This window comes from Apteryx rowi, unplaced genomic scaffold, assembly GCF_003343035.1.
Source record: "Apteryx rowi isolate R43461 unplaced genomic scaffold, aptRow1 scaffold_128, whole genome shotgun sequence".
NCBI lineage: Eukaryota > Metazoa > Chordata > Aves > Apterygiformes > Apterygidae > Apteryx > Apteryx rowi.
This window is the reverse complement of record NW_020447508.1, coordinates 1307129-1334444: the sequence shown is the minus strand read 5'-3', so window position 1 is coordinate 1334444 and position 27316 is coordinate 1307129. Positions and strand designations below refer to the sequence as shown.

At 37.5% G+C, this 27316-nt stretch overlaps 1 protein-coding gene across 1 annotated transcript in view; it reads left to right on the top strand.

The window, feature by feature from the left end:
• Positions 1–27316, top strand: part of MACROD2 (MACRO domain containing 2) — a 900884-nt gene that overhangs the window by 274069 nt on the left and 599499 nt on the right. The window contains exon 4 of the mRNA XM_026055958.1: positions 18510–18626. Coding sequence (XP_025911743.1) covers positions 18510–18626 — 117 coding nt within the window. The remainder of the gene's footprint in view (positions 1–18509; positions 18627–27316) is intronic.

Here is a 27316-nt window from a genome sequence, read left to right as displayed (position 1 = left end):
CTGTTAATGGTTTTGATTCACTAAAGCACTCTTGGTATGAACAGATAACATTTATCATTTGCTTAATAACTGTCACTTTATGTTCTAACATTGAATAATTGAAGGTAAGATAGAGAAAATGCCTTTGTTTATTTAACAATGCCATATGACTGTTCGCAATCACTTAAGAAAAGAAGCTGTATAGCTATGTATGTGAAAAGTATATTGGCAATGTGGGTATTTAGGAACAGCTTGTTTGTTCTTGGAAAAGGCATATGTTTGACAAAAACTTAATTGTTGTTTTCCCATACCTGTGCAAAGAAAAGTACATGTTGTAGTTAGCATGATGCTTTTGTGCGTTCATTTGTGTATCTAAATATTCAGGAGAGAATCCTTGCAAAATATTCATTTTTGGAAAGACCTTCCAAATACCACGTACTCTCTGTACTGTGCTGTATGGTATTACACCCAGTTTTGGGGCTCTTGAAAAATGATGCATGTTTCATCCTTTTAAATCTGTTTCTTTGTCGCTTTGGAGCAGATTTTGTTTTCATGTGTAGTGAAGCGATATCTAGACCAGAGTAACTAAATGAAGCGCAAGAATCGGGGAAACAGCAAGTACAACAATCACACCTACTGTAGCAGAAATGGGAGCCGAGCCATGAATATCTAATTGACTGTAGTGATGACTCTGCCCTGTGCAGACATTGTTTTTGAGTGTATTTCGATAATGGTTCACTTTTAACCCTTTCTCTCACAAAGCTGAAGATCAGGATACATTTCCTTAAAGAGTTTGTGGGACAGATGACAACATGGGTGAGGTTTCTTTCTAATGCAAGGAGTCCTGCATGCTGCAAGAAGTTGCTCTCCTAATTGCTTCCTGCATAATGGGAATGGTTTATTTTGTCCTTGAAATCTGTTTAGTTATGTATTTATAGAGACAAGAACATTGGGAATCTTCAGACTCATCCCAGCATTTCTACTGTATGAAAAGTTGTTTTGCTGTTTTTGTTTTGTTTTGTTTTAAGGGATTACTCCCTTGGTAATATAGTTCTACTGCTGAGGTACTTCTTCATCAATTTAAGTTTAAGCACATCCTTAGGGCAGTAAGCAGAAAAAATCCAGGTTTTTAAGAGGAAGGAAAAGGCTTTTCTGGAGCTATCCTGCAATGATTTTTAAGTCCTCGTGGGATTTGGGAAGTCACCATGGCCAAGGTGAGGCCTTCCAGGTTCAGGCAAATACTGTAGATGAGCAAGTGAGCTGGGCCCAGAATCACAAAGGCCTTTTATGATGTGAAGATGATGCCATGGACTGACTAAGTTCTTCATGTAGTTCTTCATAGCAAAGAACCTTGTCTTTTTTGGGTAATGCTCTTAAAATTTGGCTCTGTGTTTGCAGGGAAAAAGTTTACCTCTTGATTTGTGGGAATTTTAATTAGGCCATTTTTTTCTGAGAACCTCTAGTAATTGCATTCTCCTTTAAAATGTGCAGGTTTATGAATAATAAAAGTGAAAGATTAAACATGCTTACCTAAAGTCTTTTTCTTTTCACTTTTTAATCTGTGTTTTCCTGGGGTATCTATTTGAAGTATCAAGAGGACATTATTAGTTTCACAATGATTAAATTTACAGCGACTAAATATAGTGAAAATGCTATCTCCTGGAGCTATTTTGTTGCTTTCAAGTAGTTAGGCTTGCAACACTAGCTCGTCTCCTATTTGATGGTGGATCTGCTGAACGTGAGCAAAAAGGCTGAGTGACTTCTTAGTCAATATTCTGCCAATAGATGGGAGAGGGAGAAGTTCAAACACTAATGTGCACTGAGTCATTTAGTCAATCACATCCGCGGTCTTTGCTGTATTTCATAAACACTGTGAACACACATACACGCACTTCACTTAGTCATTCACAGATATGCAGGTTGTTACAGTGAAACCTGGACTCCTTGAAGGCAAATACGATTTTGTCAGGGGTTTCTTGTCAAACTGGAAAGGCAATATGTGATAGGATCCATTTGTTCATTGCCTATGTCCCATTCAATTTGAGCAGGCTGCGTATTTTGAAACACTTTTATTCTGGTTTCTGTGTGCTGTCTGCCTGCTCTCTATTTTCTGCTATTAATTAATTGCCGTCCTATTATTTATTCTACTGGTTGTTTGCAGATGTGTTTGACAGAGGGTTGCAGGTTTCAAAATAAGTAGTTTTCTGCACATTTCTCCAAAGAGGTGTCCAGAGAGAAGAGAATACCTCTCTAAAGGAAGGGAAATCCAGGGAGACCCAGCCATTACGAGTTTGGTTTGGCATCATGTGCCTGGCCAGTCTTTCAGATTCAGTAGAGCATGAGAAACCTTAACCTAGCTATCAACAAAAATGATAGAGGTTGGAGCCATGGAAGAACTGGGTTTAGAGCAAGCGAAGGGAGACTGGAGACCTGGGGCATTCTCGAGGCATAGGGAGGGCCTGGAAGGTATTGCAAATACCACACACCACTTTACCCTCAGTTTCCCTCTCTGTTTTTCCCTATTTGGTGTCTGTCTGCTTTGCAGAGTAAGTGAAATCCCCTAATAAAAAAGCCATTCAAAATGTTGAGGAGTTGTTTTTCGTGTGATGAAAACTCTCGCACTCAAATTATGTCTGGTCCATAAAGCATTGCTCAGTGAGATTTGTATTCCAGACAAATATTCTTCTAAAATCTATATCTATGCTGACATACACATAATGCATTAATGGAAAAAGAATAGTACTTTGGTGCTTGACAAACAAAATTTCCTTTTAGTTTTAAACAAAAAAATTGCAAAGTTTACTTCATTGGAGAAACTGCCTTTCAAAAGGTTATGAGTGGCACTCTCTTACCCTTTTAGTACAGTCAGGCAAAGCAAGCAACTATGTCCTACTGGGTTTTATATGCTACCATTTTTGTTATGTTTTTGTTAGGTCGTTTATGTAAATGTTGTCGATAGGCAAATGGATGTGTTCAGGCAAAACTATACTTAAACACCATGCATTGCATACTAGTTTGAACTAATTAAAATCATATTGTGCAACAGGTCAATAGATCAGGAAGTTGGCCTTCTAATTAGAAACAGGTATTTATTAAAAAAAACCCTTATCCTGGTTGAAAAGTAAGGGCAAAATTAAAAAAAAAATCTTGATCTGAGGAAAAGGAATCTTAGTGCTGGTTCTCTGCTGAAAGCTGTGTTAAAAGTCAATCCTTTCTTTTCTGAAGTATGCCATATTATGTATTGAGAGATTTGAGGCTTTTAAATTGTTGTTCATTAGGGATCTGTGCATTCATTTCCCTTCCCACAGTGCCTGCCCATATTATGCATGCTTCATTTTGCAGATAACAAATGGCTGGCTTCCACTGGTGGAGGTCTAACTGGAGTATTGAGATCTGTATTATATTTGTTGTCAGTTTGGATCTTTCATCCTCCTTACTATTTAAGCTACACCTTTTTGTTGTGGTTCTTGCTATTGCCACAAATAGGTACCTGGCCAAACTGAATAGGTGTCTTCTTGAGACTCTTCGAGAGAGCCTTTTGTGCCAATTATTGTTTAGCTTTCATTCTTCCATGCTAATAATTGAAAAGCGTTTATTTTCAATAACATGTAAGTGTTGGGTGTTGTTTTACCCTGGAGCATAAACATAGTTATTAAAAATAATAATGATAGAAGGAGTTTAGATGGTAGAATAGCGTCTCTTTTTCTGTAGATTTCTACCACTTCAGAGGGAGGAAGGCAGAGCTATTTCAACCTTGTTTTTGTTCTATAAAGGAAAGTTGAGCAGGGGTTGGACCTCCGGACATCTCATCCAACCTAAGTTATTCCCTGTTTATATATAAGTTGAAAATAAAATACATGAATACCATTAAAACTTGTAAATCTAAAATGTCTATTTATTGCAGTGAAAAGCATTATCTTTCCATAGGACCATGAAGAGCTTGTCTGTACAGTTTGATGCTAGGAATACTGAAACACATGAAATATTTATGGGGTGGGATTATAAATTAACCATAACTCTTCTGGAGACTGTTTTACAAAGCGTTTCACCAGCATATTCACACCTTCCGCTTATTCAATTTGAACAGGGATGTGTGTTTGACAAGTACTTAGCTGCATAACTTTGTATATACAGTGGTGTTATACCGTGTGTGCGCGTGGGGGGGAATTACTTTTCTTGGTGTTCTTCCCATCAGAAGTAACTAGAAGGACGGTGTTGGGTTGTTCATGTAAGTCATCGGGATGCTTTCAGAGAGGCTCTCCGTCACTCCTTCAGTCGCGCTGCTCCCAGACGCTTCGTCCGGAGCGTTACCACCGTTGCGGTTACCAGCGCAGGCAGAACGTGTTAGTCGTTCGATGACGAGGCTTGTTTGCGCTTTTACCCTAGGGTGACTGATGAATGTTTTGGTTCTGCCGTGGCTCAGTTGTTTGTTAGCGCCTGGTTGCAAGTCAGACTTTCGGGGTGAATATCCTCTCGCGCTGACTTTCGTGTGTGGCTGGTGCGGAGTTTGAGCTGGACGTGATTGTTGCTTTGATCTTTTGCACTTTGCTTCATATAGCTTGTTTGGGCTCAGGAACAAAACTGTTGCCCTCTTAGAAAACAGAAAATAGTATTACTTGGGTGTGAGAATCGGGGCTTTTGCCCCTTAGTTGCAGGTGTGCTAACTCAGACATTGCTAAAATTCCTGAAAATTTCAAATAGGTTTCAAATAAAAATAATATTTGCAGGGTGTATTTACCTTGGTGTTTTAGTTGGGGCCTAGCATGTGCTTTGAAGCAAATCCCGACTGTCCTCAACTGCTTTAGCATTTGGCATCATCGAGTATCTCAGAGCACGTGAAGCAGAGAGCTTCTGGGTAACGCTAGGCTGGAGGATGTGCTCCAGGAGCCCCCAGTGCGCGCACCTGAAAACTGGCATTTGGGCCATGGAACCAGGCAAGAGCTAGTCCGAAAAAAAGAAAAAGATCACCCACCTCCCCACCCCAAAAAACCCGACACGTGTATAGTATTATACCATGGGTTCTCAGCCACAGCTGTTTTACTTTGCAATGTGTTCTTACTCGTCCTCAGTTTTTGCTAATGAAGATGTAGCCAAAGTATTAAATGTAGCATTCATCTTGAAATGGAATAATGTAGACGCGGCTTAATATACCCTCTGTATAGGTAGCAAGCTCTCCAAGCTCCCTTGCCAAATTCACCTTGCTGCCGTTTTGTAACCCTGCATATAACTTCTCTTTTGCAAGCTTGTCTCTGCCTCTGAATAATGAGAAAAGAAGGAGGCAAAGCTGCTCTTAAAAATCTACTTTCTTACTGTGGGTGGAGTAATATTAAGACTTCACGTTGAAAATTATATTGCATTTGACAACGTTGGCATAAGCTCTTAAGATTTTTTAAATAGGGGTAAAGATTATGCTCTGTAACTGTTTCCAGAAAGGAGGCAGATTTGAAAGTGGGATTAGTGCCCGGGGCCAGTCGCTGGTACAGTATGTGGAACGTGGATCTGTTCGGGCAGCGTTACATGCTGGCAACTGGTGAGGAATGGTCCTCGCGCTTTGCTAGTTGGCATATCAGAATGATCACATGCTTCTAATAGTATCAGACTACATTTAGATATGAAACACATATGGTAAAAAAAAAAAAAATCAGCAAACCTAATGAGAACAGATTAACTCTTTATTTTATTTCTCTGCAGGCTTTTTAAACTGGAACTTTCCAACCTTTTTCTAAAATACTAGAAATTTACTTTCTTCCCTTTAAATGATAGCTGGAAAAGAAAATCTAGACGTTTAAATATAATACGAAACATCATAGAATTTATATTGTTCATTCTTTCTACTTGTATACATCTTTGAAAAATTTATTTTTATATATTGGACATATGTGCATTTGAATATCTATGTTTACTGTTACTTTAACGGGCTAAGGTTGGGCTGCTTTTTGCTTTTAAAATCATGTCTCCTTGCTTGTGTTTTATTTAGTTAATACTGCTCAAATTGCAGAAACTTAGGACAACTTAGGATGCTTTGGGTAAGTTGCTGTTGAGAATCCTCTCTTGAAATTCCAGTTAATACATTCTGGGTCCGTGGATCATTGCTATGGCACTGATGGTGCTTATGCATTCATCGCTGCAGACTGCAGCTCGCAGTGTTGGCACTGTGGCTTGTTTGTTACATGTGACGATCACTTTATAAATGTCAATAAAATCGAGACAAAAACCTCTAGTACTACTGGAAGTAGCAACTCAGTATTTTCCTCATTAGTTTTGGCAGCAAAGTAGTCTTACAAAGCAGTATGCAATAAAACACCAGCCAACAGAGTCCCACACTGTGGGTATAATTACATATTTTTGCTTGCTAATCAGTCGAATTTTTCTGTGTACACTATTATACTTTAATGGTTCTGTTGCAATACCAAATTTACTACAATGTTCTCTTGAAGAAAATGGCACATAATAATTTTGTGTTTACTACAAGAAGATATTAAACTAAATAATACATAATGATGCTGCACAGATTAACCAGCTCTTTAGTTCTTATCTCTCCTTTAATAGTGTTTTAGGACAAACATAAAGTTATTTGGGAGGGAATTACCAGAATTACTGAACTGGTAAATATAGCCATTTGAGTGGGCTGTCTTGTTTCTGACTCGAAAACTATTAGATTGTAATTTTAAGCTGAGCTTAGTACTTTCATTTCCCTTCCCACGACTCATGGGGCAAAAGGAGGCTGCAGCCAGCTCAGATAAGTAGTAAGCTCATTAATTACAGGCCTTACCTTTCTTGGAGGTGAAAAAGGCTTGTGTGGGACTTGATTAAACAGGCTGTCGGAGTGTGGCACTGTGGAGGGCTGGATAGGGAACAGCTCGGAGAGCTTCTCTAGGCAGCTTCTGGATTTTGAATCTTCCATTAAAGGTCACTTGCTATTACAAGGCTTTGTTTTCTACTCACTTTTTCTTTTCTTTTCTTTTCTTTTCTTTTCTTTTCTTTTCTTTTCTTTTCTTTTCTTTTTTTTAAATTATTTTTTGTCCAAAGCAATTGCATTGCAAAAAACAAGTACAGTGGGCAATGTGGAAGGCATTTTTTTAATCTAACATCCTTCCTATTATCTTGTTTTTTTCTGATCTTCAATAAAAAGGGTAAAAAAAAAAAAAAAGCACCACACATCAAAAGTTATTCTTCCTTTTGTTTTTATCATGGTCATGCAGTCACTGAAGTTCCATGTTGTTATTATGAACAAATTTGTATTAGAAGATCCTAGATTAGTATACTTTTCTGTTTAGCTTAAAAATAAAACTTTACTGTCAGAGACATTCTGTCTAGCAGTAGAAGTGGAAGGTAGGGTATGCTGATTATAGCTTATCCCCTTTATGCCATATATAGCTAATTCTGTGTAGAAGCTGTGGTGATGCCTCTAATGTTTTTCTGGATTTGACAGATTCTGTAATGAACTCTGACATATTAGTGATTTCTCAAAGAATAAATAATTTTCTTTCTTTTTTCTATTTGATTTGTGATACAGCTCTGTATCAGGATATAATACTGTTTTTATAGGGGAAATTGCACTTTGTATATGTGATCTTTTGCATGCAGCCTGAAAACATTTGGTATTTCAAAATTAGTGCATGTTGATTGTGGCCTAGGTCTTTAAAATTCCCATTTGGAAAGCATTTTTCTTAGATTTGATGCATGTCTTAGATTTGATGCACATATGGTTTGTCATAGGTTCCAAACAAGAGGACAGAATATTTAAGACTTTTTACTGATAATTAGTTCTTATGCTTGTCTTAAAACCCTGTTTGAAAGAACCTTGTTCATACATCATTTTCCGGTTAATCTAGTGTTTACCTTTTCTTCCTTGTATTTATTCCATTTGAATACATTGTAATGTGTTCAATTGGATTTACCTATTGCAAGGCAATTTTTGTATAATTAATACTGTTAATTAATCTGGCTTCAAACAGCACTCCAAATTGAGAGGATGTTTCTGTGATTGCAGGCTGAGAAGTATCTCAACCAAGGTTTCTCTCTTCAGTGATTCATGGTAAAAGCAAATTAACACAACTGAAAATGGTCCAGGAAATAAGTAAACCAGACATTACTCTTTAAATAATTCCTGGTGTTCCTGTAGTCTGTTAAGACTTATTGCACACAAGAGAATATCTCCTTGTTGATGCTTAGTCTTACTCCTTTGTATATTAAGTCCCTTATGTCATGGTGGCTAACTTTCAAACCAACTTTTTAACTTTATATATATATATATTTATGTATGTGTGTGTATGTATATATATGTGTATGGTTTAAATCATGATAGTTCTTATGTAAAAGAAAATGACATGCTTTGAAAAGCCTTCGATCTGTGTTAAGCAGAGTGCCATAACTATTTGTCAGTGTTTGTCACTATTAATACCATTTCAAAGCTTGCTCTATGCATTGGTTTTCTCATTGAATTCACAGTCTAACTCAAGGACTTTCTTGACATGCAGAGCTCTCTGGAAAGTGGATCCTACTTATATAAAAGCCATTCTCTCCTTTAGTGACTGTACCTGCTGAAACAGCTAGCCGCTTGACCAATGAAGGGAAGCCTGTGAAACTAAGATTTTTTTTTCGTAGGAACGTGGATGTGCAAAACATCTGTAGAAGCACTGCCTTCAGAACTGGCCATACTTCATTTCTGTAACTTACCTTTCCCCTATTAATTTCTTCATCTTCTCTCTCTCGTGGACAATGCATCGCTTAAACTGCATGAAGATTCAATGACGGCAAACAGTCAAGCTGAACCCCTATTGGTAAGAGAGGAAGGGAAGAGATTACTCTTCAAAACAAGCAAGCAAAAAAAGATGCATAGAAGTCTTAAGTCTTGAAAGCTTTTTCTTGGCAGACCTGCCTATCTTTTGTTTTCTTGCCATTTTTTTTTAAGGGAAGTGGAGCTCTTCAGTTACATGGAATTCTCCTTGTATCACATCTCTTTTCAGTCTGGCTTGGGCTTTCTGTCTTCTCCCAGGTTTTTTCAAAGCTTTAATGTGTTCTTTTGCTCTAGCAGTGATGTACAATCTGCTGGTGGTTGATGCACCCCTGTAGCTAAAGAGAAACATTGCATTCTCTCATGACAGTGTCTAGTATAGTTATATTTATTTGGAACTTTCACACAGAAGCTTTGTACTTTCATACAGAAGCTTTCATGTTTCCAATCTGCAAACACTTACCTGAGAATGCCTTTGCTTCCATATTCTCTGTAAAGAGAAGCTGCTAGATCTCATCCCCTTGCATTTCAGTGGGGAAAAAATGGTTAATGTTTGACATTATTTTATTTTCAGTATACCTTTAAGACTATCCAGAAATGAGTTTCCAACAGCCTGTTGGACTGCGAGGATGCACCAACAGTTATAAGGCTCCCTTTTACGCAGTCACTGTACGATTACTTCTCAGTAGCTGGTTCTCTCTGAATCCTTGACCTGTGCCTGACAACTGTTAGCTGATCATAGTGAATAGATTTGTATAATCACTGTGTGATTACTGCTTAATAACTGTACTCTGAATATGCAAATATCTATTCTGGCTAATATAATTCATCTGCCATGACTGGCCCATGTACTTAGAATTTTCAAAACGTTTGCAAGTAATAGAGCATGCTATTGCAGTCTCCTGTCTCTTCATGTGGAGCCCTAAAATGCCAGATCCTACAGAAAAGGAAAAGATTTGTTATTAAAAAAACAAACAAACAGAGTTATCAAACAACAGAGTGGAAGTGCCTGTCTGTGTTTATTATAAATGGAGAAAAAAGCAAGCAAAAACTTTCTCACTTTGCTATATTTTTTCTGCTTTCACTCACTTTTTTTAGGTTAGCAGCATACTTTTACTCAGAATAACATGCAGTATTTATTTCTGTATTAATAGTGCTGTCCACATTACTTAGAGGACAAAGTACAAGATACAGATCCAAGTGCTTATATGAGTCTGAGGTGCTCGCACAATGTTCACAAAAAACAAGTCCCAGTAAGTGTCTGTTAAACTGGCAAATGAAATTCAGTATTAATAAATGTAGAGTGATACATAGAAGAGGAAAAATATCCTAACTTCACGTGTAAAATAATTGGCTTGCAGCTGATCATCATCATATAGCAACAAGATTTTTGGCGTATAATGGACAGTTCCCTGGAAAAATATGTTCAGTACTCCTTAGCAGCCAAAGAGGAAATTTAACATTAAGATTTGCTAGAAAAGAAACAAAGCACAAAAGAGGGAACGTTGGTATATACCAGTTGTGCAAATCGATGGCGTGCTTGCTTCACAAACATTGTGTGCAGTTCTGGTGCTCCCATCTCCAAAAGGATACAGGAGAACTGGAGAATGGAGACGAATAATCAACAGTCTGGGGCAATTTCCACTGGGGAAATGACCAAACAGGTTACAGTTCTTCAGTCAGGAAAAAGAGGTCTGAAGTGGGATGAGAAAGAGGCCTGTGGAATCTGGTGTGTCATGGAAAGGGTCAATTGTTCATGTCTTCTGGTGTAAGAATTGAGGGCCATCAATGAAGACATTGAGTAACAGGTTGAAAATTAACATTCTTCTCACCATAGTTAGCTAATGCCAGAAGGTGAGTAAAATGAGAGAAGAAGATGAGTTAAAGAAGATGAGTTAAAAGCCTGTGTGGACTCAATGAGAGCTTCTTCAAGTTCATGGAGGAAAAATGTGTTGAGAGCGATACAGAAAAACATCTTGGTCAGGAGGATCCTGAGGGGATTGGAAGAATAGTCTGTGGAAGCACTGCTAACTTCTCTCTCTCTCTCTCTCTCTCTCTCTCTCTGGTGGTTTTCGTTGTTGTTGTTGTTGGGTTTTTTTAAGCATTTGCCTTTGGCCAGTGTCTAAGATAGGTTGTTGAGATAGATGGATCTTGGGTCTTGGCAGTTTGTTCATTCCTCTGTTCTTAATTTCATTTACATGCAGTATGAGAACATTAGTGAATCCCTGTTTTTCGCATGTGAGTATCATTGCCCTTTCAGGCATGTTTCTTTTGTTTTTAGATACTTGAGTTTTTTACTTTTATTCAGAATTTCACTTAATGCTTCAGAAGAGCGTAGGGGGAAAAATAGACTGCATTGTTCTACATACTAGACAGAGATTGATATCATAGTAGTAGCCTAATTTCATCAGTAACCTAAGGGGCATTGTGGTAAAAGAGAGTTACAGCAAGTTTTTAAGAATAATAATGTGGATATTTACAGTGAATTTCTCCTATGATTGAGAGAGGAAGCACAGAAGTGCTTATTTAAAAAAAACAACTGAGTGGATGAAAAGAAGATGAAAAGTGGATGAAGGAGGTCGGCACCTTAGTCCACTTGCAGGTGGGAATTGACTTTTCTGTGTGGAATTAGAAATGAGAGTTAGGCAAAGCCTAAGTTGCAGAGGGCTTTGAAAGTGAAAAAAAAGTTCCAATGTATATAGACATTTCTTTAGTAACTTTTTGGTCATATGACAAAATAATGTGCAAATCCCTAATGTCATCTCCTTGAACTTGCACAGTATCATTAAGTTGAAGGCTGATTCAGAATCCTAAATGTTAGGGGAAAGCTTGACTAATAGAATTAAATTTGCTTCTCCAAAACAGATAGAGCAAAGATTGTTACTAACCTGTTCCATCAATTTTCTGCCTCTTCAGAGGAACACATCTATAATTTCTATCACCCATTAGTATTTTTAATCAATTCCATGTGCTTTTTTTTTTAGTGGAAATAAGAGGCTGTGATGGAGGGTTGCATGATATTGAACTTCAGAGTTGTTTTCTTTGTAATTTTTAATTTTTCCAAACAGAAGTCTTGTAATAGCACTCTTACCATAAATTGAAATCCAGGACAGAATGAATAGGCATCCTAGGGATGAAATGTGGTTAAGACTTGTTGTCCTTCCGATCTGTGTGGTATCTAGCTGCAAATAGAGCACTGTGACTGTCTAGAAGGTGAAGGAAAGGAGGAAGAAGAAAGGATTTAGGAGTCCCCAGAAGATCCCATTTCCTCATGATGATACCACATGAAAAAATATGCAGCTCCTTAAGATGAGAGATGTCGATTCTGGAACCGGTGAGGAAGTTCAGATGAATGTGAACGGATTTTGGTTTAGTAGTATAGCCTGAAAGTTCACCAGACTTCTGCTTATCGCTTCAGTTATCGATAAATAAGCAGTTTTTCTGCTTGCTACAGTGAGGTATTTAGGACTTAGCTGTCTCATTTCCATTTGTAAATGAATATGCAATGTCAGGTGTCTCAACACTAACACAATTAAAAGGAAGTGAATGGCTTCTTTGCACATGCCTTAATGTCAGGGTTTTGGAATGGGAAGAACTGGAGACACACTGTTGGAGCCTTTCCTAGTTCTTTTTTTACTGCCAAAAGTGTGACATTCAGACAGGTTTATAAGACCCATGTTTCTCTGAGCCCTTCTGCTGCTTGAGTGGGCTGACAAAAGTGTGAATTCTGTTAACATTATAACTCTGTCTGCAGACGTGGAGCGGAGCACTCGGAGACTAAGAAACATGAYGTCCTAAGTGCGAGATAGGATGAACGCTTTATTCATTGGGTAGCTGTTTATGGAAGGGATTCACCAGTAATTATTGCTGACATGACAGAACGGCTTTTACTTGACTTTACATGTATTTTTTAATTTAAGTTTCTGCTATCCCAAGATACTTGACTAAATTAAAAAATCAGCTGCCAACATATGTGGCTTTACTATTGTTTTGTATTTTTGTCAAAGTAAGAATGATTGCTTTTGTGCACTAAGTGTAGAACAGACTTAAAAGGTCTGTGAGTAAGTGAGCTTTATTTTGAATCAGTTTTGACTTGTTTACTTTTACCTGTCTTCTTCCTAGTTTGTATCATGGATGCTGGTTATGTTGGATCTTTCAGCTGCTGCTGTTATGTTTGAATGTGAACTACATCTAGATTAAGGACATCCTTCTCATAATGCATGCAGTTGCTTTTAACAATTAATTCCAGTCACTTTTCACCATAGCAGACCATAACTGATGTTTTTTAATGTTAAATTTGAAAGATTTCGTCAAACTATATTCTGAAATACGAGTTTACCATGTGATTCAGTGTATGACTTTACAATAAGGCTTACGTATTAATGCATATATTATCCTAAGTAGGTTTGTTCTTTGCCGTTCATATTAGAATAATGGTATTATTCCTTCTTATTATTACGTTTTATTCCACTTACTCTGCAGCATGGTTCAGTGGTGGGAGCAAGGAGGACCTGGAATTCCGAGCGTGGCTCTAATGAGGCCTGTTGGCAAGCTCAGCGCGCTGATTCCTAAATGCAGATAAAAGTCTTCAAAAAACTTTAAAGGGAATATGAATGGGCACATAATCAGTAGCTTGAGTTTCAAAGATTTTAACCTCTTAGTTTTCTCTGTCTTGAGTTAACTGAGTATAGGCACTAAGCATTTCTGTATAGAAGAGTATTTAAGAAACTACAGATTTAGATTGACTGTGGTAAAATGTGACCCTAGATCAGTGAAATAGCCATCTCAAAATATACAGTACCTCTGTGCTTTACTGTGTTTTTAAAATGGAGAATTTTAAGGCTAAGTTAGATCACGTTTTTAAACTCCTTGAGATCTTGGCTAAAGAGTACTGTATAGATGCTAAGTATTTAGAATTAATTATGTTGGGGGCCTATAAACCAGCGCATTGATTAAAAATCCTCAGTTCATTAAACTTCCCAGTGGCAGAGGCCATCTCTGTAATATAAACTACCATTCTGAGCAGCAGCAGCTGACTGGCATCTGTGTTATCATCTTTTTAAGATCTCCACCTTTGCTCATGAGATGAGCAGCTGTTGTCTCTCGCTGGGCCGGGTTTATTTCCCCTTGACATCACTCTCAGAGGTGCTGTTGCCACTTCCCCTGTACCTAATTCCCATGAACTTCCTAGAGATACTTTACCAGTTTTGCAGAATGAGGTTGCTTTCTTTTTTGGTTTCTAAAAACGTCCTTTGCGGTGATCGTTTTGGAAGGGTCCACAAGTACAGAAGCCCTGCTTAGCAGAAGTGTGCTGCAGTCTGGTGAAACCAGCACCCTCCTAGGCGTCCCGACAATATACCTGCTATAATGACACTTCTCTGTTTATGTTCAGGCCTGGCATTTACCATGTGGAAGAACAGTACTGCTTCATAGATAAGTCGTGCACAGTTAACTTTCTTGAATAAGTAAGTCTCCTGAATTTCCTGGTGAAAACCAGAAATAAAAATCCAGAAAACCACCAGAGAACACGAATTAGTATGGAGGAAAAGAGTATATAGATTCTTGAAATATAAGATGATAAATCTGCATATGTTGTTTGCACCATAATTTCAATTTATCCAGAGTCGGACTGCAAGGTCACAAAAGAAGTTTGGGACTTATTATTCCCAGAAGGTCTGCATTATTTTGCTGTGGTGTTTGATTACCTTACCATTTTTTATTACCATCTGCACTGCAAGGCTAGTTTTGCTGAGGTTATTTTTTTAAGCAGCATCCCATGACACCCTTAATTCTGTGTTTCCTGTGCTTTTGCTTCATTTGCAATTTTAAGAGATTTTCTATATGAAATAGATTTATTCTGTATTGTATCAGTAAATTAGCTTGTTTTTACTCTGCAACTTTAACCCCTTAATTCTGGACAAGAAAGTTGCTTTACCAAAAAATAAGTGAGAAAAGATTTAACTTTTTAGAATCCTTTACTGTGCAATACAAAAAGATTTTGTCAAAGATTTCCATTTTTTAACTCATTGTTTTTTAGCACACCCTCATTTTGTCTGGGAGTTTTATTTTGAAACTTTTGATTTTTATCCAGGTATTTTAATTATATTCAGGTGACATCTTTGTGCATCCAAAATCATTGATTGCAGTACCATTGAGAAGAGTTTTTCTTCATTAACTGCTTTTGCTGAATTGTTAGGAGAACAAAATGTTGTCCCTAGTGAGTCCTAAAACATATGGATGCATGCAATGAAATGGCTAATATTATTTTTAATGAAAAAATTTAGGAGTAGTGCTTCTGATACAAAGCTCTCTATTGGGTTTTGTATCTTTAAAGCTTCGTGCAAGCATGAATTGTTTGAAGTATACAGCAAAATCTCAAGCTCCTTATGTCGTACTGCAGCCCTCAAGATAAAGTTCATCTACGTAGGTCTTCAAAATTGAGAAACTCCTTGCACTGTGCAGCGCCAACCAAGCCTTGGTGAAACAATAAGTATACAGTTGCGGTTTGTGGTGGGTCTCCACGTGTGACAGTGCAGTGAACAACTGGATCTTTTTTAAAAAGATAAGGCGGCCTGCTTAAGTCTTCGTAGTCTTCTGAAAACAAGAGTTTTCTGTGTTTTTCTGACCATTTAAGCTCACAGGTGGGGTTGGGGCAGGGTGGCTGGCTGTGTTTGGGAGGGGAAAGCCAAGGGAAGAGGAACCGCTCTGTGGATGTTTGCTGCCTCACGGGTGGCGTTGGAGCAGGGACCCCCGACCCTCCGTCAGGACTCGTTTAGTATTAATGGGATCAAAACCCCATAGACATAACTTGACGTATAAGCATGAAAACCGTATCGAGAAGCACGGTTTCAAACAGGGCAGTTAGCAACCCTCTCTCTGGTACCTTCAAGTGTTGCCAATACTTAGAAATGCCAACCAAACGCCCTTGTCAGCTACGACTGATGGTCTTGTCTGTGGCATGTCTCGTAACTGCAAAGTGACGGGTCACTTGTGTATATAAATGATCCAAGGTACGTATATGATTTCCAAAAACCTGGACAGGAAGGCAGTATGAAGAGACCTTGAGAACAAGTCAGATTCGAACATAAGTGCCTGGCTTTTTACAGCCAATTGCATAAAGAAATTCCAGGAAAGAAACAGTAGGTTATGGCTTAACGTTTTCCAAATCTGTTAAAAAAAAAAAAATGCAGATGAGCATCTATATATCAAACTGATTCGATAGCTGACATACCTGAAACCAATATATCAAAAATTCCTCACTTTCTTACAAAAGTATTTTGGCAGCATGCCATTATTCTCATGTAAATCTCTTCCTCCTTACTGCACAGTAACAATATATCTTTGGCCATCATCCCCTCCTCCTGAGGTTGTTGCCATTATCTGTAATTTCCAGAAAGTTATCATCTTAACAATGCTTATCTCACTCTTAGCTTATATTACTAGTCAGTGCACACTTTCAGAAAACAAAATTTCTCGCATAAATGTTTTGTGCATCCCCTTTCCATGTTTTTTTGAATAAATACAGCTAAACCATGTTTTAGCAGAGGCAGAAGTATCATATTTAGATTTGCTAATCCACTCTATCTTTGCCAATTTTTTTCTTGATGTTATGCAGAATGCTCATATTTGGCAAGAGGTTTCGCTGCTTGGGATTTTGCTATGAGAATTACTGAACTTATGTTATATATTCCATATATTATTGAAAATATAGAATATTTCTAGCATGATTTATTGAATTCTCATTAAATGGAAAATGTGTACTTAGATCAGAGGTCATCTGATCAAATATTTCATTAAGCGTGGTAGAAAAAAGTTATTTAAAAATTATGTGAATTTGAGGGGGGGGAGAATTATTCTTCTGTGTAATCAGTCAGTGGAATATATCAAAAGCTAATGTCTAAATTTCCATCTCTGCCTGTCCAGAGTGTTCAATCATTTCCTGTTATGCCACCTTTATAAGAGAAGCACCTGCGTTTACCTGCTTGTTTTGGTGGATGCCTTCCATTTTTCTTGTCATATGCCAAAACTGGTTGTGATAAAATTTTATTTTCCTCAGTTGAGAATTTAATTTTTTTCAGTTACCTTTTTGTCCTACTGGAGGTTGCTAAACACTTTGTTCATAGAGCCTAGATGCAGACCTGTGAGGGAAGGAGGAGAGCGAACTTACTGCAGGGAGCCAGCAGGAGCCCATCAGTATTTTGGTTTTCTCTGCATTACGAGTATGCTAAAATTAACACAGTTTTGGGGCAAGAGGTTGATTTATCCAGATTATATTCCCCCTAGATTTTATTCTTATATTCCCCCCAGCTACCCCTGAGGTGAAAGACATCTCCCTTGGCTGAGGGTTGTGCATAAAGTGCTAGTCCTCAGTCTTAGTGCTTTTTTTATGTTAATGTCTCAGGAAATATTAATGTTGGTAAAAATTGTGGTGCTTATAAATATATACTTGAGGTTTCAATGCATATTGAGTTACTTATCCTGCTTGGTTTGGAAAAGCATTTTGTAATTAACTTAAAATAATTAAACAGGATATTATGAGCACAGGACAGATTTCAAACGTTCTTTTTTTCCCCTTGAGGTTACAAAATATTTTTTCTTGCATTAACATCTTGAAGTATATTGGGGAGAGATTTCAAGTACATTTAAAACAAAAGTTCAGCTAAGGTAGGGTAAAAAAGCTTCTTGTGTTAGATAGTGCAGAACTTGCTTAAGGCTGGTGGCTTGACACACATTCCTTTAAATGAGAACATTTTAGAAAATTTCACTGAAAGTTTAACAAGACATGATTCTGTAATTATCTTTCTGACTAATATAAAGTGTTTCAAAATGATGTTTTTAACATTAATGGCACTAGGTCCAGGATGAGTGTGGAGTATTAGAAGGAATCATTTATCCAATTTTATTATGTCTTCTGAATTTTAACAATTAGCAATGGCATAGAGTACCTCGAAAAAGGTCACAAAGTTTTCAGCACTCTGTAAAATAAGGCTTCTCCAGATAAATACGATGCCTAAGTTTTTTCTTTTCTTTTCCTAAACTTTTTGCCATAATTACAATAAATGGTTTCTTTGTMYGTTGAGATGGCAGAAATGCTGTGCTGGTGGGTTTTTTTTGTTCTGTTGTTGTTTGTTTTTTTTTTTTTTTTGCTGCTTGCTGCTATTCTTTTGCTGGCTCCCGAGGGCAATAAGAACTGTGCACTTTACTAATTTTCTTGCCTACTTAGCTGCAATTGTAACCTTTAGTAATTATTATTTAATTAACTCCAGAGTATTGCATGAATAATGCAAAATAAATGTTTTTTAAAAAAGGTCAAAACGAGGTATTTTTGTAAATTTCAAATCCATAAACATTATTTCTATTTTTTTATAAGGCAAGGACAGTGATTTTAAACAGGCTGCGTAATACTAGAAGAATCAGAGGTATGCAGTAAAAGAGAATTTGGCATTTAGCTGGGAATCCAATTCTGTTTTCATAATTTATAATGAGAGTTTCCTAGAATCTTGCATAGGACCCATTTCTATTTTTGATACTTTAATTCTGCTTTACATTTTCCAGGTATTTTCTCTCCAATTAGCTGCTGTTGACTCCGTTTAACTTTTTGTTGTTGTTCAACACACAGACTCTAATTTTAGCAGAAGATAATGTTTGTATGTTCTTGTCTGCCTGTGTATAAATCAGTAGGTCTCCCCTGTGCATATATAAATGAGCAGTAAAAGTTTGTGACCATACGTTTGTGTGAATGCAACATAAAGATTGACTTTTAATAAACAAACGTGCTGGGTTTATTTTGCAGTGGATGGCTGTATACACAGAGCTGCTGGGCCCTGCTTAGTTGCCGAATGTCGCAACCTGAGTGGCTGTGAGACTGGGCAAGCGAAAATCACTTGTGGATATGAGCTACCTGCAAAATGTAAGTGAAATCTTTCTCAGCGTTTTTTTGTTTGTTTTAAACATGTGGAGCTGGTATGCATGTTTTATTTCCCCGTAGTCTAATTCAGCAAGGTATTCATTTTACAAAATTAGCAGCGAGACTTAATTAAGCATGTTCTGTAATGTAATGTCCTCCCCTCAAAGCAATTCAGGCTTTTCTAAATTATTATTTCACCTATGTTATCCAATGAAAACCTACACGTCTTTCAAATATAAAGCATCCTTCATGTTTATTTTTTTGCAAGCTAAAACGTATTCTTTCATATGCATCATATAGGATTTGAAATGCTTTACGAAGTATGAACAAAATATACATTATCAGATTTAAGTTCCATCGAGAGAGTTCTTGGAAATGTTGCATATTTCATATTCTTCATGCAGATTGTTGATTGTGAATACTTTGAGAGCTAAGGAGATCAAAGTAATGTGCTGTGTTTTCAGCTGCGATGTAGAGGCTGATTAGTAATTACTGTGAAGGCATCTGTCACACTTTAGCTTTCAGTGGCATGCGGATCCGTGCTGGAATGTTTGTGCGCTTTCAAAGTGCAATTGTCCAAATTCCCATCCTTTTGAAAATAGGTAGAAGGCTGTTTGACCTTGTTGCATAGATGCTGAGTCAGTCTTGGAAAAAAATTAACATACTGATGRCATGCTGATCAGGCAGTCTATTACATAAAAAAATAGGAAACCTCTTCAAGTTTGGATCTTACAGAATAGTATATTATGATATGATGATACAAATATCAAGAAAGCATATCAATAGAATAGAGCGTATCAATAGAATTCAAGCTCTTTGTTCATATGCAGTCTGTACTAGGAACATGGTTCATTCAAATACATTCAGATCTGCTGTCTTAGTTTGTTCTAGGCTGTGTCCATGTCAAATCAAATACACAGTGCAGTAACAGGAATCTTTTTTAGGTTCCTGTGGCCTTTCAGTGCCTTAGGTAAAAAAGAAAATTTTGTTGATTCCTTCTTTGATGATGACGAGAGCTACTAATTATTTCCTTGACAGAGATAATTGCTATATATGGGGGAACTGTGCTATGTTTTATACTTAGATTTACTACATGTTATTGATTAATTGTGAAAGATTAATTTGGCTTCAGGGAAAAAGTTGAGCGAGGTCCAGGGAGGTAGTTATGCGGTGTTTGTATATGGCCAAAATCTTGAGAAGATTCCTATATAACAGATAGGATTGTTAAACAGATGACATACTGTACTTTACTGAGAATTATTCACTTGTCCTGAATTGTGATGTTCAATCCTTCCCCTTAAAAAAAATGAAAGAAAAGAAACACATTTCTTTCCACAAAAACACCTAGGTTGCATTCCACCATTATTATTAAAAAAAAAAAAAAAAAAAGGGAGGGCCAAAAAAAAGGTGCTGGTCCATGGATGCATAATTCATCCCATGTATTTTAATAAGAGAAATTAAATATGAAGAACCAAAGCAACAGCCACTGAACTGTGTTTGAAAGGGAAGGGGTCATGTCTGAGGCATGGCCTCCCTTTAAATTTTATAGCAGTTTAATGGGTCTTGCGTCCATTAGGTTTTGCAGAGCAGGGTCCTGTTTACAGTCTGTAGGAGARATTTTTGTTTTGTTCTCTTTGTAGGAATAGCAAGCAAAACTATACAAAAACCCCTCATCACTTGCAGTCTGTARTAAAACCTGTAACCACAGGTAGAGAAAAGGCAATATCCTACCTAATGAATATTCTTAGAAATTAAAATTCAATCAGAGATGTATCTCTTTGTATTTGGTCTTACCTCAACATGCGGTGGGGACAGGATACATTAAGTGATGAATCACAGAATCACAGAATGGCTGAGGTTGGAAGGGACCTCTGGAGATCATCTAGTCCAACCCCCCTGATCAAGCAGGGTCACCTAGAGCACGTTGCACAGGATTGCGTCCAGGCGGGTTTTGAATATCTCCAGAGGAGGAGACTCCTGAGCAGGAAAAAAAGAAGGAAATGTGCAGTTTAAAAGCAGAGGCTGAGAATTAGATACTCTTAGTTTCTTAAAATTTTTTTTCATTTACATTTTCATTTTGCATTATTCTAGGTGTTTCATAAAACACATTTGTGTTGACCAGCTGTTTTTTTCTTTTCCTGTTTGAAGCTCGTGGTTGTAGGCTCATAAATTATTATAAATCGTGGACCATTCATTTGAAACAGCCAAGACTTCATGTTTTTTTGTTGTCATGTTTTAAAGAGATTTGGAGGCACTTGATATCTTTTTGTCACTCTGTGTCAGTTTGTCATAACAATATGACAATTTGACTATAGAAACAATTTTGCATCCAATTTTTGCGATGAAAGCAAGAATGTACCAGGAGGTCCAAACTTTACCATCCAGATGTGTGTTACGATGCAACTTTGTGTCAGCAACTTGTTTTGAGGTTGTAGATAAACGATAACTGCTGGCTTCTATAATAAGAGTTTGCTTTTCCCTTATCTATTTGTATATATTGGACCAGCTGCACTGAACCATTAAGAGGTGGTGTAGTGTAATGTTGTCTCTGCTCTTCTTGTGCTTCTAGTGGGATGGGTGATATTAAATGCAAAATGTATTTCCTAGCATGCTGAATTTTTAGTTTTTGTGATTTAAAAGAATGAATGTTCCAGTCATATACCCCTGGGATTTCACCACCTCTGGTTCTTGGTCCTGAAAAGCCTTGCTTGGAAACAGTTTGCTGAAATCAGCCAAGCCGCTTCAGGACATGGCAGCCCGCATATGTGCTGTATGATGCAGAACTTGGGCTTGGACTGAAAACTCCATGTTAAAGAAGATTAGTATTCATACTTCATGCAGCATGTTGCCCGTTTTTTTTTGTTGTTGTTGTTTTTTTGTATAGACAACTTGGTGAAAGCTAGAATAAGTTTGATATTTGAAGGAAGGCATGCTTTGTTAGGAAACTGGTAGTTGGTAAATAAAATCCTTTGGCAATCTGCTTTGTTATCTATTCTATATTTATTGTATACTTTGCTGTGTTTACTTATCTTAAGTAAGAATGCCTGACACATAACTCCTTCATAAACGAAAAACTGAAAAATAACGTCTGACTGAAAAAAAAGCCAAGCATTATGGTATAGGCTGGCCTTCTGTGTTTTGCTCTCAGGCTGGTAGTTGTATCAGTCAGAGGTCAGTGTGTGAAATACGCAGGTAACGGTCAATGTAATGCATCAGTGCGAGAATACGTAAAATAGCTGAATTTTCTCTCGTCTCTTTAGCCTAATAGAGTGAACAGACCAAGATTAACATGTCTATAGCCTAGACATGTTGCTTTATAAACTTCACAAGGTATGTTTTTGAAAGCCACAGAACAGTCTGTATGAAAATAGAAGTGAAATCAAAATGAGTTTTCTAATTACTAGTTAATGTAACATTCAGTACACTTTTACAGAAGTCAGTGCAATCACCAGCTGTCTTCTGTGCTGCAGAAGCCCACGCAAAGCCCCCCCAAATGCCAACTGAGTTATTTGCTGAATAGATAATTTGGTTGATATCATGTATTGTTGTTTTTTAGCAAACACCTATATAGGCCCTTGAGTTTCCATACTGCTTTGGAGAGTTGAAGAGAGAGTGCTTTTTGCATTGAGGTATTTTTCTTTAGGGCTTATCCAGACTGATCACAATTACTTCACTTCTGTACTTCAATATTGTTCCTTTTCAAAGAAAAGTTCATTCTAAATATTGTACAACTGGTCTTCAAACACTGAGCAGTGCTCTGATAACGTCATGCTTTAAATAGCAGGTGAACAGGATCTGTTTAAAGCTGTACAAATGCTTGTTTTCTTTCTCATTTGATTAATAGTCTCCATTGGTTCTACTGGCAGAAAATGGTCTGACTGTGAATTGTGTTTATAGCTGGAGCTGAGGGTCCGTAGCAGCCTCGTGGCTTGTTATCTGCTTGTAGAGGTCCGCAATAAAAAAGAGGCTATCAGAACGCATTAAAAAAATACGGTCCAATTCTACAAGGTATTTAATGGACTTAAAACCAGTTGAAGATACGGTGATATATTCAAAGCAGGTAATTGGTACGCTCACCCTGGCAGGAAAAGGGCCCCCAAAGTAACTTTCTCCTACTGTTAATATTTGTAGTAATCATTTCCTCCTTTCTTTGAAAAATGTTTGATAATAAACCCCCCAAACCTAGGAAAATAAAATCTTATGGCCTCTAATACAGGATCGAGCCAACCATTGGTAAATAAAATCTGAAAGTAGAAGTACCTGGCTGGAAATGCTAGGCAGTTTTTAATACATTGGTTTATGTTGTTAATAAAGCTGTATTATTTAGAATAAATTTTTCTGCTTGCTTGATATTTTTAGTACTTTAAGCAATGTCCCTTAGGAAATGCCATCTGTATGCGTAATCTTTTGGTCCAAAGCTACTGTGTAGATCAATCTGGAGTAATAATGTGAATGTGCTCTCAAAGACAATTCCTGCTGTGAAATAAGCAGTTAGTAGGAGTGCTAGTATTAAACGCAGTGGGAGAAATCAGGCTTTAGATTTGTTTAATCAGATTAAAAAGTGGAGATTAAAAGTGTGCTGCTCCTATCATATAGACGTGATTTTCAGTGTTTAAAAGATAAACATTTGGAGGGTATGATTTTAAAGTAAGGCTGTAAAGGTAGTCATTTAAATCTCTGCATATTTGTTTTGAGATTGCTTACAGAATTGTAATTAGAAGGTTAATTGTGCAGAAACACACCTCCAAAACTGTACTCCGGTACTCCATAACTGATCAATTGGAAAATGAACTTTTTGAGCGTAACATTTAAACATATTATACAAATTCCCAGGATTCCACAACGAACTATGTTTCAGGTTAATTTATTGTACTTACTTTTAAAACCTTGATTTCATAGTATGTAAAATTTGATTCAAATAATTATAAATTTCTGATGTGCCAAGAGTCAGAAAGCTACTTTCTTCAGCAAGTGAAGAGAGGAACCATTATCTTTGCCTGGCTGTTATTTTGTTACCTCCTTATATTTTGGGAAAGTGGTTTTAAGTGTGTGAATCAAAAAGCCCTCCTGTGAATCGAACAGGAAGGCGTTCCCGGTGAGCCATGCAGCGCCAAGAGAGAGGATTGCTTAGAGAAGACTAACGTGGCTCCTCGCCTTTATATGCTTTGTCACAGCTGAGTAGCATCACTGTTTTGTCAGCATGATGCCCAACTTGTGAGTTACTGCCAACAAAATGATTTAGCTAGAAGAAGCTCTAGAAGGGTGTTTTACTGAAATAACACTGAGCTGCAGCAGCTGTTTGTTGTCCCTTTTTGTATTTCTTAAATCTTTATCATTGCTTAAATAATAAAAACAAAATTTAAAAGAAAACAAATCAAGTTAATGATAAGCAAAGGTCCAAGACCCCTTTTTCTTGAGTGCCATTTTTGGTGTTTAGATTTCTATGGGAAAGGATTTTTTTTATAGTTAACAAAACCATTTATTATATATTTGTGTGTTTTTCTTTTGAGTTATGTCTACATTTCAAAGCTTTTTTATAAGCTCAATTTATATATTTTATAGCTGTCTTGCAAATAAGTGCAGTGATGTCTTTATTGTGTTATAATTTGGTCTAATTGGCTCCAGTGGTCTTAATGACCTGCTATATTCCCCATTAACAATAGCATACATTGCATATGCTGCAAATGTTGTGGAAGGGAAATATTGATGATTACTTCTTCAGCACGGAAACCTGTTTAGATTTTAGAGAGGGTTTAATGGTTTTATTGTAAAGCTTTATGGCTTGTCTTGCCCTTCTGTGCACCCCTTCCCCACAGAGACTCACACCCCCACCTGAAAGGAGAAGTAAGGATTCATGGGGGATGTATTTATCGGTTTCGACTGAACAAGTTCAAACATCTCCTCCTTTTCCAAGTCCTCAGAGTCTATCATTAGTTTGGGCAGAAAAGGGCCAAATACTGTAGCTACCAGTTGAAAAGTGTGGATATGAATCAGCAAGAATATACAGTGTTTTTTCTTAGATATGAGCCTAGCTCATATAATTTTTTAGTGGATGTTTAACTTCTGGATGGACCAGTGTATGTTAATGCTATGTATAGTGTCATGCTGCATGCCTGTTGTGGTTAACTTACGGTGCATGCTGCTGGAAGCCCTTGTTTCCGATCAAATTGTTCGATTGGCGAATGCATGCATTGTGACTGAAGGAAATGTTTTACTATTGATCCTGACTGTTAAACCTAAATCCTCTTCTAGACACCATTTGTCACCGTCCACTCATCAGACAGTGAACTGCAGGACAGGAGTGGGCGCAGACAAAATTCTTTAGAGGATCGAATCGTTTTCTCCGCAGTGGAGTCCACTGTTGGTTCGTACCGGGTGTGAGAATAGGCTGTAATGGTAGGCGCTAGAAACCTGGTGTCATGAATTTCCCTCGCTGGCAATATTTCTGTAATGCCGAACATGTGCCATTTCTGTGAAGGTCTAACTCCCGGTTTTATTGCAGCAGTTCTGGAACTGGGTTTGCAAGGCAGCGTGACAGTCAAGGGCATCCTCGTGGGTTGGGACGGCAGGGACCACGTGTCGGCCACCGAGCAGGGGCTCCCGCGGGTCAGCGCCCAAAGCGCTCGCTCGCATCGCCTCTCCGGAGACTCCGGGGATGGCACAGGCAGCCCAGGCTCAATCTGCAGGAGCCCACATGGGATGTTGAAAGCACCGAGGTGTGAACACTCTCTTGATGTTTAATTTCTGTGTATGGTGCTATTTAAAATGTCTCTTAATCCAGTCAAAAATAATTTTCACTGGAACACATCTTTCCACACTGATAGTTTATATTCGTTCTCCCAGACATTTTGGCACTGGAGTGATGCGTTGTGCCCCTAAAGGCTAGCATATTTTAGGTTCTCCATAACTCTCCATATCTTTCTTGGCTATAGTTGATGTTTCTGTTCCAATAGTAATGAGAATAAAAAGTCAAATGTTTAGTAGAAAAATAAAATTTCTGATAGCAACAGCTGACAAGGGGCAGGGGCTGCAGTAGAGGTGTTTTGTGCTCCTTTCGCTGCAGTGGTTGTTGCAGCTCTTGCTCCAATACATTCCCTCCGTAGCCAAAAGCCTACGCTCAGTATTTGAAAAATTAATCTTTGATGCATGAGATTTTGTCTGCCTGAATTTTGCTTGTCTCATTCTAAATGGTGATAGAAATTGCTTACTGTAGTAAAATACAACATTAACCTCATAGTGTGTTGGCACTGCGTGATTTATGCTGGTTTAGTCTTTGAAAAATATGCAGCCTGTCTCCCAAACCTGGATTTAGCTTATAAAATATGTTGGCACAGGCTTGGGGCTTGAACTGGAACACTAACTGCTGATCCTCCATCTCCCTAGGGTGGAAAAAGGGTTTAAAATTGTAGCCTCTTGGAGGTCATTAACTTCATATCATTTCTTCAGATAAATATTAATTATATTATTGTAGCTGGAATGTTTTTTTTAAAACAGCGCAGCCTAATTTTCTCCCTGCAAGCAAAAGTACAGGATTGCTTTTTGTGCTGAATCTACATATTAGTTAACCAAAATGAGGACAAATTATTTGCAAATGGAAATAATCAGATCATAGGTAATAAATAAGGACATAGTTATTTTCATTTCATAGGCTTTTTTTTTTAATTATCCTCCACTCACCCACAAACCTTGCTGTTTAGTTGATGTGTAAAACTGCAAATTTGTTTTTATTTTGTTTTTATTTATTCTGAATATATTTTGAAAGACTCTCATGAATGAAAAGTTGGACTCTGTTTCAAGAGGAGTTCTTCACCTGTAATCTAATTCCCTTATAAAGTGGATAGGATAGGAGGATTGCATAAAATGGTTTAAAGAGAAAAGATCCTTGTTTCACCCACCAGAGGAATCCTGAGGCTGTTTGACAAAGGCCTGAATAAGATTCCTTGACCAAAAGTCTCCTTAAAACCCAAGCCAAACATTTCAAGAATGACAGCTGACTCTTCAGGAAGAAGACACTAGGTGTGAGACTGTTGGGGTGCAAAAAGTATCCTAATTGCTGAGGAAAGAGTCTAAATACTAATTAACTAGATAGTCAGAAATTGGTGTTATTTTGTTTGCTCTAGGTGCCGTTTCACTGCTAGTGAAAAGATGCCTTCATCCAGGATGTTCTTCCTTTGGGTATGGGGACCTAGATCACATGGATGATTTTTGCTGTTGTGGAGCACTGTGAATTTATGCAAAATCGGCTTCCTGGTTTGTAGCTTTCTGATAGCCTTGCTCCTTTCTTAACATTGTCGTCTCACAGAGATGTTTTTGTTGTTGTTTTTTTGGTTTGAACTGTTTGGTAGAAGGTGAAGAAGATGCATTAGGTTTTACTTCTCCATTTTTTCCTCAGACTTCTTAGAACCTTACTTCCGTTTTTGGCATTTGTCAGCTTTCGATGGTGGTTATGGGGATTCTTAAGGTATCAATAATCTGCTACCTTTTTACAAAAAAAAGAAAAGCAAGAGGGGAGGGATATGTTTTTATTGCTATATATATTTATCTATAGCCATACATTTGTGTGTATGTATATATATACGTATTTATCTATCTATCTATCTGTTCTGGGTACATGCATAGTCAATATTGCAAGATATTTACATCTTAGTGTGACTGCAAATGTTCTGCCAATTACTCTCTTCTGGAGAAATGAG